We start from the raw sequence: 12,002 nt of genomic DNA on the forward strand, positions 1-12,002 counted from the left end.
TCTTAACAACTTTCCAAATCTAGTCCACGCCTCATATAGAGTTTCATTCGGCTTCTGTGTGAATGTAACAATTTCTCCTTGAAGTCTTACGGCTTTAGATGCAGGAAAGAATTGTTTAAGAAATTTTTCAACTAAAACGTCCCATGTATCAATCGCCCCTTCAGGTAACGATTCCAACCAATCTTTGGCTTCTCCCTTTAAAGTCCAGGGAAATAACATGAGATATATCTGTTCATCCTCTACTTCTCGGATTTTAAATAGTGTGCAGATCCTATTAAAGGTACGTAGATGTTCATTTGGATCTTCCTTCGGCGCACCACTAAATTGGCATTGATTAGTCACCATGTATAGAATTTGTCCTTTGATTTCATAATCTGGCGCATTAATGTCTGGATGAGTAATTGCGTGACCTTGGCCAGTGCGTTTAGCTCTCATTTTGTCTTCCATACTTAATGGTTCTGTTACTTCCATAATTGAATTTGTTGAATCGGAATCACTAGAGGATTCTGATTTAATGGTTCGTTCCTCAACAGTCTCTGTTTGAATGATTGGTGGTTCCGGAGGAAAGTTTAGTGGTTCAGGATCTACGAATCGTCCCTGAATATTCTCCGGATTCTCAATTGTGAGGTCGGGTTCAAAAAATGAATTATCAACGGCGACAATATTAGTTAGATGTCTTGATCTAGTTACAGGTGGTGAACGTACAAAAGGTGATGAACGTCTTGCTCGGTGCATTCACTGAATATCCTATTAGTTTTTAAAAGGAAAGAAAAATTATAATAAGTTATCCAATCAATAGACTTTTTTGATTTTGCCCACGTTTCGAATAGCCAAAAGATGCAGCAGAGGGGCAGGATTCGTTTGGTCTCAATATAATTGAGGACTGTTTGGCTCCAATAACCCGGTCCACGTACAAATTCAACTATTACTACGAACCAGAAAATTTTGATGTCTATCAATTTAACCACTTAAAATAAATTTTCGTAATTTTAAGAAATTTAGATAAGAAGTAGAATAAAAATCTATGTCCTAAAACTAGAATAGCGAGAAATAAGAAAGAAAAAGAGTTCGTCGAAAAAGAAAAATGGTTGAAAAATAAAAGGTGACGAAAAAATAAAAGAAACTTATAACACTTAAAAACACTTGACTAACCTAACCTTATTACTACAACTAAATTATAATCGCAAATTGAGATTACTAATTGGAATGATAATTGATACATAGGTAAAAGTCGTCTAAAAATATTAAAGCTTACAGGAAAAACTAAATCCCAAATGGAAATAACTTAAAAAGAAACTAAAACTTAAAAAGGCGTCGCAAAATTCTAAAGTACCTAAATCTTAGTCTAAAGAAAAAGCACTTAAGGAATTCTACGGCAAAGCCTAAAAATCTAGAAGTAAAAATAACTATGGCAAAAACTAAGTTTAAAACTAAATATGAGCTAAAAATACAAATATTACGCTAAAACGATTAAAAAGGGATAAAATATAAAAATATACAAAAAGTTGTAAAAAGTACAATTTTTATAAAAATATTATTTTTATATTAATTATTTATTAAAACTATTAATTTTATATTTTATTAAACTAATTAAAACAAAATAAACTAATAAAAACTAAATATTATAATAAATATACCCTAATTAGGGTTTAAGTTTAAATATAATTAATAAAAACCCGTAATTAATGCTGCTACGGCTTCTGTGTACCCGTGTCAGACTGTCTCCGCGAGTCGCGGTATTCGAGGCTGCAAACTCCGCGAGTCGCGGGGTTCCAAAATTCAACTCTGGTACAGTTTTTTAATTCGATGTTTTTTTTTATAAACACAAAATATTTAAATAAAACTTATATTTTTATAAAATAAAAATAAAGAAACTTTATAAAACTTAAATATTTAACAAACTCTTAAAAATATTTATATTTTTGTTTTCTTTTTATATTTTCGAATAATAAAAAATGTATTTTTTACAAAAACGTATTTTTATAAAAGTAAACTAAAAATGAAAATCTTTTTTTTTATTTAGCGTTGCACTTCCGGATTTTAAGCTAGATTGGTCCCCGGCAGCGGCGCCAAAAATACTTGATGTTATGCGAGGTGTATATAAAATAGCTTTATATTTTAGCAGGAAATACTATTAAATACGATACAATTTTACACAAGATATTTATTTATTTAGAGAATGGATATACTTAAACCTTGCTACAACACTTATAGGCAGTGTACCTAATCGTACAGTAGTGTAGTTTTTAGTAAGTCCGGTTCGTTCCACAGGGAAAATCTTTAAACAAAGCTTAACGCTATATTAGTTTACTTTTATAAAAATACAAATATATATATAAGTAATATTATTATTATAAAGGGGGGTTTTTACCGTTTAATGACCGGTTTGTCGATTTTAAAACTTTAGTCGCAGTTAAAAACAAATGTAAAATAATAAATAAATACAAGACTTAATTTAAAGAGTAAAGTAAATAACGATAATGAAATTGCGAATAATAAAAGTGCGATAAAATAAACTTGCGATAATTAAAAAGTACGATAATTAAAAGTGCAATTAAATACAATAACAATAAAAATGCGATAATTAGAAGTGCAATTAAATATAAAATAAAGGAAATTAAATATGAAATAAAAGAATTATGCTTATTTAAACTTCCGTAACCATGATGTTTGACGTGTTGATTTTAGTTTTATGCCCATGGGTTAATTGTCCTTTGTCCTGGATTATTTAATATGTCCGTCTGGTTTTTGTCCATAACAGTCCATCAGTCATAAATATAAAGTGCGAGTGTCCTCGTCAAATTATCCTTATACCCGAAGTTAAATATTCCAACTAATTGGGGACTTAAACTGTAACAAGATTTTAATACTTTGTTTAATAATTACACCGGGATGTCGACTGAGTGTAACCCAAGGTTTTAATATTTTGTTATCAATTATACCAAGTGTCCTTGTACATAATTTCACCTCTGTTTTAATTATTCTAGTGGCTATTAATCCATTCCCGTGTCCGGTTAAATGAACGATTATTTGTATATATAAATACCCCGCCCATCGTGTCCGATCGAGTGTAAATGGTTATTTATAGGGACGCCCAATTGTAAATCTTTATATTAACATTAACAAACTATCATTTAGTTAAACAAATATAAAGCCCATTAATAGCCCATAGTCTAATTTCCACAAGTGTCGTTCTTTTGTCCAAACCCCAATTATGGTACAAAGCCCAATTACCCAATTTTAGTAATTAGCCCAACATCATGATTACTTCGGATTAAATAAGCATAATAATAACTTAGCTACGAGACATTAAATTACAAAGGTTGAACATAACTTACAATGATTAAAAATAGCGTAGCGTTACACGGACAGAATTTCGACTTACACCCTTACAACATTTGCTAACATACCCTTATTATTAGGATTTAAAATTAAAATTAAAATTAAAATATAAATTATATATATATATATATATATTTACGTATATATTGAGAGAGAGATAGATTATGGATTATGAAAATGATCAGAATTCGTTTGCTTTTATAGGAATTTTCGTCCAGGTAATCTCCGCGACTCGCGGTACATTTGGCCTTCGAACTCCGCAAGTCGCGGAGTTCGTTTTTACAGCTCATTCATCCTTGGCTCTTTGTTTGCCGACGATTTTAAATATTAATATAATATATATATAATTTTTAAGATCTATTTATATATTATATTATATTCATGTGCATAGTTGACTTGTAATTTTTAGTCCGTTGCGTCGAGCGTTGAGAGTTGACTCTGGTCCCGGTTCCGAATTTTCGAACGTCCTTGCGTACAATTTAATATCTTGTACTTTGCGTTTTGAATCTTGTACTCTTGTAATTTCGAGACGTTTCTTATCAATAATTGGAACCTCTTTGATTGTATTTTGTACTTTTGAGCTTTTTGGTCGTTTGCGTCTTCAATTCGTCGAATCTGTCTTTTGTCTTCACCTTTTAATATTTAAACGAATATCACTTGTAAATAGAACAATTGCAACTAAAAGCTTGTCTTTCTTGGGGAATAATGCTATGAAATATATGTTCGTTTTTAGCATTATCAGAGGAGTGTCATTGTTGGGAGTGTTTAGTCCTGGGTTTAGTCCTGGGAAGGAAGTGAGATAGAAGTGATGATGTGGCGCTGAATGGTTGGCTAGTCCTGGAAGAAGTTCTGTCTTGATTGGGAGCACTCTTAGAAGAGTTTATTATAGATGTGTGTATGTATTGAATATAGTCCGACGTACATAGATTTTTTTTAGAAGTGTCCATTTCGTGTATAGTTAGTCCCGTTGTGTTCGTTTTTTTTTTTTTGAGTTGAACGGTGGGTTCGAAAAAATTTAACGCGAGGCGAGCGGGAAGATATGTCCCGTTGAGTATTGAATATAGTCCGAGGTATTTAGCGTTTTTTTAGAAGTGTCCGTTTCGCGTGTAGTTAGTCCCGTTGTGTTCGCTAGATTTTTTTGAGTTGAACGATGGGTTCGAAAAAATTTAACGCGAGGCGAGCGGAAAGATATATCCCGTTGAAAATATGGGTGAAGTTTAATTAAGATTTTTAAATAAAATACTAATTTCACACTTTATACCCTTAATTTAAGGGTTTGTGGTGTAATTTGACACTTTTTGTAGGGGTTGATTTGGTTTTTTTTCCCCTTTGGTCCTCCTGTCGTTTTGACCAAGAATTGGGTGGGGGTGGGGTAAAACGACCAAAAAATTGGTGTCCATTAGTATTTTAAATAAAATACTAATTTTACACTTTATACTTTTAATTTAAGGGTTTGTGGTGTAATTTGACACTTTTTGTAGGGGTTGATTTGGTTTTTTTCCCCTCTTTGGTCCTCTTGTTGTTTTGACCAAGAATTGGGTGGGGGGTGGGGTAAAACGACTAAAAAATTGGTGTCCATTAGTATGTATGGGTAATAAAATACTAATTTTACACTTTATACCTTTAATTTAAGGGTTTGTGGTGTAGTTTGATACTTTTTGTAAGGGTTGATTTGTTTTTTTTCCCCCTCTTTGGTTTTCCTGTCGTTTTGACAAAGAATTGGATGGGGGGTGGGGTAAAACGACCAAAAAAATTGGTGTCCATTAGTATGTATGGGTAATAATGGGTAATGGGTAATGGGTTTGTGGTGTGGTGTAATTTGACACTTTTTGTAGGGGTTGATTTGGTTTTTTTCCCCCTCTTTGGTCCTGTCGTTTTGACCAAGAATTGGGTGGGGGGTGGGATAAAACGATCAAAAAATTGGTGTCCATTAGTATGTATGGGTAATAAAATACTAATTTTACACTTTATACCTTTAATTTAAGGGTTTGTGGTGTAGTCTGATACTTTTTGTAGGGGTTGATTTGGTTTTTTTCCCCTCTTTGATCCTCCTGTCGTTTTGACAAAGAATTGGGTGGGGGGTGGGGTAAAATGACCAAAAAAAATTAGTGTCCATTAGTATGTATGGGTAATAATGGGTAATGGGTAATGGGTAATAGGCTAAAATAAATAATCAAATACATCAACAACCGACAGCACGCTTCACGATTAAAAATGTTCCAACAATCGTTACGGTTATTTGCGACCCATAAAAACAACCCACGAGTCAACTCGGAACGGGTTAGTTGCCAGAAGTTAGACCAACGAACTTAGATGACATGGCCTAAGTTTTGGGCGATGCTTACACTGTCATCTCCTTCATTTCATACCCTCGTCTTCTCCGCCCTCACTCTCTCGCCATCTCAACCTCTCTATATCTATCTATCTCTATAATTCATCCTCAACTTCCCTTTCCAAATAAACCCTACCAACATCACCATCAATGTCTTCTTCATCTCTTCTTCAATCTAGGGTTTCACCATCACACTCTTTCACTTCATCAATCTCACCTACTACTAAATCACAATGCCGATTCCGTACTTCACCGTCCGTCACATTCACTCCACGGACCAAAACCTACACCGTTCACGCTAAAATCAGAGAAATATTCATGCCGGCACTCAGCTCCACCATGACTGAAGGCCAAATCGTCTCCTGGATCAAATCAGAAGGCGATGTTCTCTCTAAAGGTGAGTCTGTTGTTGTTGTTGAATCTGATAAAGCTGATATGGATGTTGAAACCTTTTATGATGGAATCCTTGCTGCGATCGTTGTTCCCGCCGGGGAAACCGCTCCTGTTGGCGCTTCGATCGGCTTATTAGCTGAAACCGAAGCCGATGTGGATGAAGCTAAAGCTAAAGCCGCTTCCATTAGTGGCTCTGCAGCGGTTGTGCCGGCGGAACCAGCACCTGAACCTGTTGCGACTCCGATTGGTTCGGTTGTGCCTGCAGCGCAATCGGATTCGCCGAAGAAAGTTGTTTCGACTCCGTTTGCGAAGAAACTGGCGAAACAGCATAAGGTTGATATTAATAAGGTGGTTGGAACTGGGCCGTTTGGGAGGGTTACTCCTGCTGATGTTGAAGCTGCTGCTGGAATTGCGCCTGCTAAAAGCGCGGCTGCTGCTGTTAGTGTGCCTGCGCCAAGTGTTGTATCTAATGGTGCTGCGGCGGTGAAAGCAGCGCCTGCGATGGTAGAGATTCCTGGAGCGAGTGTGGTTCCATTTACTACAATGCAGGCTGCTGTGTCGAAGAATATGATCGAGAGTTTGTCTGTGCCAACGTTTCGCGTTGGTTACCCGATTGTGACAGACGCGCTTGATGCTTTATACGCGAAGGTGAAACAGAGACTTTGTTATTGATTCTTGTATAATGTTATCATAATTTGATCAAATTTTGTATTTTGTGTATTTGACTGTAGTTTGATTGATGATTTGTAGGTAAAGTCCAAGGGTGTTAACATGACTGCATTGCTGGCTAAGGCTGCTGCTATGGCCCTTGTTCAACATCCTGTGGTGAATGCAAGCTGCAAAGATGGAAAGAGTTTTACTTATAATGGTACTACAATATTGCAGTGGCTGTGGCTATCAATGGTGGTTTGATCACCCCTGTTCTTCAGGATGCTGATAAGGTGTGTAGTGATGTTTAGTTCTTTTCATTCGTAAATATACTAGCAGCCTATCTTGGTTTAGTTGGTGTTTCAATTTAATATCTACATTTGTAATGTGAACTTGTATTCTGGTTTAGCTGGATCTGTATCTTTTATCTGAGAAATGGAAGGATCTTGTGGAGAAAGCACGGTCCAAGCAACTTCAGCCCCATGAGTACAACTCGGGTAACTATGAAGTTATCTCAGTTTCAATGGTATTTTGGATTTTATAATTTCTCACGAATTGGTTTGACGTTTTGTGGTGCTGGTTGTAGGGACTTTTACTCTGTCGAACTTAGGCATGTTTGGAGTGGATCGCTTTGATGCTATACTTCCCCCTGGACAGGCATGTGCTAATTGTTAGCATGATCATGTAATAAGATTATATATATATATATATATATAGGGGTAGGATCAAGAGGGAAGTAACCAATCGGGGGAAGCGGGGGAAGCAAATTTTTAATTTTTTTTTCGTTTTTTGAAAAAACTTTGTTCACGAACATTATAGATGAGATTAAAATATGAACATTTAGTATAGACACTTTGTGATAAATGTTTTTATTTTGGCGGGAAAACGCTCGAAGAAGTAATATATAACAATTATCGTGTTTTTCGAGCGTATTTTGAGGTTTTAGCTATTGGGGTTTAGATATTAGGGTTTAGATATTAGGGTTTATAGGGTTTAGAAATTTAGGGTTTAGGGTTTAGATTTAGGGTTTAGATTTAGGATTTAGATTGAGTTTTTAACACGAACGGTTTAGAGTTTAGGGTTTAGGGTTTAGGGTTTGGTGTTTTGGGTTTATGGAATAAACCCAAAACACCAAACCCTAAACCCTAAACCCTAAACTCTAAATCGGGCTAAATTTTACTTCACAAAACATGAAAAAAAAAACGTTCATATTCTTCACGAACAATATTATCTTGAATGTTATTTTTGTTGATCGTTTTCCCGCCTAAATAATAACATTCATCATGAAGTGTCTCTTCTAAATGTTATATATATATATAGATGTTTGTTTGTTGCAGGGGGCTATCATGGCTGTTGGAGCTTCAAAACCTACTCCTGTTGCTGATAAAGATGGATACTTCAGTGTAAAAAATCAAATGACAGTGAGTTTTTCTCATCTTAAATGATTTTTACATGTTTTGGCTGTTACCTTAACCCACGATTCTCTCATTTTAGCACTACATTTTATCATTTGTTACATGATTTAGCATATTAGTTATTGAAGTTTCTTAATTCTATCACTTGTTCTTGCATTAACAACCGTGTTGTGCAAATTACTTTCAGGTAAATGTTACTGCTGATCATCGAATTGTATATGGAGCCGATTTGGCTGCCTTCCTTAAAACCTTTGCAAAGATTGTTCAAGAACCCGACTGCTTGACATTGTGATACGTTCCTACTTATATGCAGTGGCGGAACTTGAACTCGGATACAGGTGGGGCGGGTGTAAATTTTTTTTAAATCTTCCATATTCAGCAGGGACGAACAATAAAAAAAACCTTATTTTTTAGTAAATTTTTTTTTTAGTGTAAAACTTTTTGTTCCGTAAGATCCAGGGTGGACGGATACCCACCTTGGCTTACTCTATGTTCCGCCATTGCTTATATGTTCTTATTTTATATTTTCTCATTTTTTGGATATTTTTTGAGGTGATTTTAAAAACGGATTGGGTCGACAAAGACATTACTATAAAAATGGTGACTTTTTGGTGAAGTTTTAGGAGTTCTATTGTTACTTGATCTTTTCCATTCTTGTGTTGTTGCTTTGAGAATCAAAGGTTCAGATTCTTGATCCAGTTTTGCAGTAATTGTCTGTCTTAATTTTCTTTATGTTTAAAGGACGAAAGAAAAAAATGGTTGTTAGCAAAATTGTATTTTTACTATGTTAATTAAGTTTTTCCGTACAATATATTTGATGCCAATGTGGTTTCGCAATTATGAAATGGTGTCAAAATTAGTATTAGTAGACCCAGAGGAAGTAATTTTAAACAAGAAACTTATATGCTTTCCCTAACATGACATCAAGTAGACCAAAAGAAAGCCCTAAATTGATGAGAAAGGTGACTTAACCTACTCATCTTTCTTCTACTCAAGTTTACATCTCCTTAAATTTAGACATAACAAACCTCATTGTTTGATAAAACCATACAAATCGGAAACACAATCTCCTAACAACATAGATTGACAACATTTTTTTTTTCCTATATCCGTTATTGGTATTAGTAGTAGTAAAAATCTCAATCAGGACATATGGATGGACAGGTAAGTTCGTGTTCCTTACAACGAATGTTGTCTCTTGAATTCTAAATTGCTAATGTTAGGTTTCGTTCCCCAGTTAGTTTGAGATTGAAAAGAAATGAAATGCACCGAAAGGAAGAGGATCCTTCCAATTTGAGAGGAAGTCTTTGAAAGGAAAATTACACTAAATAATACATTCACTTCCTTTCATTTCCTCCCACATATTATATTCCTTTCATTTCATTTCTCTTCAAATTAAAACTTGGGAATAAAGCGTTAGTGTCTAATGCTCGTTCGCTTTTTGTTGGTTTGCTAATTGTCGTTTTTTATGCTACATGGAAATTTTGATAGATATGTTGCATGGTGATGAGGGTTAACCTTGATTGTAACTCATGTTGCAGAAAGATGAGGAGAAACATTTTAAATATGAAAGGTAAAGATTAGTTTGCTTAATTAGGTACATTGTACTAAAAAAACTTGTATTAAGATAACAACTGTAGCATATTTCGATTGTAACATCTTCCCCACATATGCTATATCATTCGTGACAAAAGAAAACTATCAAAGTTATCCTACTATTTTCATTTTATGATAATTTTTTTTGTTTTTCTTCTCTAACTTTCCTCTATTTTGTGATGAAGAGATAGAGAAGCACTTAATAGAAAAACAACAAAACAGGGTTAGCGTTTGTGGGAGGTTTAAACCCGCGGATGTTGCTATAAAACTAAGAAAAAAGATGAATCGGCGAGTTGAAATTCTTGAAATAGAAGAGATGGCTACTCGCTACGAGGTCAAACAAGAAACGCCAATCATAAATCATTACAAGTACTATTGAAGGTCCGAACATATGAATTTACAGTACTGTTTCAAATTTTTTCAATTGGTGCGAGGAAGCCTTAAAACATGGCGAAACAATCAAATGTCAATGAACATAGATATGTCATGCGTACATATTTGCATGCTTTTGCACACAACGGTGCAAACATTATGGCAACAAAGGTGTGGTTGTTATCTTATTGTTTAATTGTAAGTTTACAATTTTTATTATTAAACTCTCTCATTAAGTTGTATATAATATGGTGGTATATATATTAAATTTGTTATCCTTTTTTAATAGAACTTATTTTTGTTTGTGCTATAGAATGATTCAGAGTACATATAACGAAGCACATTATATATATATATATATATATATATATATATATATATATATATATATATATATATATATATATAGTAGGATCAAGAGGGAAGTAACCAATCGGGGGGAAGCAATTTTTTTTTTTTTTTCGTTGTTTGAAAAAATCTTGTTCACGAACATTATAGATGGGATGAAAATATGAACATTTAGTAGAGACACTTTGTGATAAATGTTTTTATTTTGGCGGGAAAACGCTCGAAGAAGTAATATATAAAAATTCTCGTGTTTTTCGAGCGTATGTTGAGGTTTTAGCTATTGGGGTTTAGATATTAGGGTTTATAGGGTTTAGATATTAGGGTTTAGAAATTTAGGGTTTAGGGTTTAGATTTAGGGTTTAGATTTAGGATTTAGATTGAGTTTTTAACACGAACGGTTTAGAGTTTAGGGTTTAGGGTTTAGGGTTTGGTGTTTTGGGTTTATGGAATAAACCCAAAACACCAAACCCTAAACCCTAAACCCTAAACTCTAAATCGGGCTAAATTTTACTTCACAAAACATGAAGAAGAAAAAAACGTTCATATTCTTCACGAACAATATTATCTTGAATGTTATTTTTGTCAATCGTTTTCCCGCCTAAATAATAACATTCATCACGAAGTGTCTCTTCTAAATGTTCATATTTTTGTGTGATCTTGATGCCGGAAAAAAAATTCCAAAAAAATTAAAAAAAAAAAAATTTGCTTCCCCCCGTTTCCCCCCGATTGGTTACTTCCCCATTGATCCTGCCCATATATATTATATATATATATATATATATATATATATATATATATATATATATATATATATATATATATATATATATATATTAATTGCAACCTTAAAAAAGGGAAATTGGTCAAAATACTCCCATTTTCGAAAGTCTTTAACAATATGCTCTAAAAAAATGAAATTGCAAGATATGTCCAATGTTCACACATCTGGCACCACGCATGATGCGTGAAAATCCGTGCATGATGTGTGTTTCCGAGATATTCAGCTTGACAATCCTTTTTGCTCGTAAACACGCACCTATGGTAACTAATTGTTTATAGCACACATATTAGGTGCTAACGACCTGGGTAACTGACTGAAAATTGGTGTAAAACAAAAAAGAAAAAATAATATCCTAAACTTCTCTTCTTTTACTTAAATCAATTTCATAACAGTTAAAAATTTAAAACCACACAAGTTCTAATTCAATGATTACTCAGTACACTCATAACTAACAAGGAACCTAACAGTCAACTAAGGCAAAATACCTTACAGGTCAATTATTATCTACAAATAAATCATTAAATCCTAAGTAAATTCTCGGATAAAATCTTTTACATCTCTAAAAAATTTAACAGTTTTTAAATTTCACATAATCATCGAAAGAAAACTTAGACTAAAATGTGAAATTTAAACAATATTTACAACAGAACAAAAGTTAGCTCAAGTGAAGAAATCACATCTTCCCCCACACTTAAGATCATACAATGCCCTCACTTGCATGATATCAAACTACAACAATAATTTAAAGGAAGGCAAAAAGTAAAAGGGAGCGAGA

At 33.8% G+C, this 12,002-nt stretch overlaps 1 protein-coding gene and 1 long non-coding RNA gene across 2 annotated transcripts; both read left to right on the top strand.

Moving 5' to 3' along the window:
* The first annotated feature begins 5,824 nt into the window (after positions 1-5,824).
* Positions 5,825-8,868, top strand: LOC139843510 (dihydrolipoyllysine-residue acetyltransferase component 4 of pyruvate dehydrogenase complex, chloroplastic). The gene is given in 7 exon segments (XM_071833609.1): positions 5,825-6,715; positions 6,818-6,938; positions 6,941-7,008; positions 7,125-7,212; positions 7,302-7,372; positions 8,053-8,136; positions 8,318-8,868. Coding segments are annotated over 7 exon segments (1,428 nt in total). The 3' UTR covers positions 8,423-8,868.
* Positions 8,869-9,181: 313 nt separating this feature from the next.
* Positions 9,182-10,347, top strand: LOC139904660 (uncharacterized). Its single transcript, XR_011778924.1, has 3 exons — positions 9,182-9,294; positions 9,622-9,703; positions 9,912-10,347. It is a non-coding gene; the product is annotated as an uncharacterized lncRNA (long non-coding RNA).
* Positions 10,348-12,002: the final 1,655 nt, after the last annotated feature.

This window comes from Rutidosis leptorrhynchoides, chromosome 4 (genome assembly GCF_046630445.1).
Source record: "Rutidosis leptorrhynchoides isolate AG116_Rl617_1_P2 chromosome 4, CSIRO_AGI_Rlap_v1, whole genome shotgun sequence".
NCBI classification, from domain to species: Eukaryota; Viridiplantae; Streptophyta; class Magnoliopsida; order Asterales; family Asteraceae; genus Rutidosis; species Rutidosis leptorrhynchoides.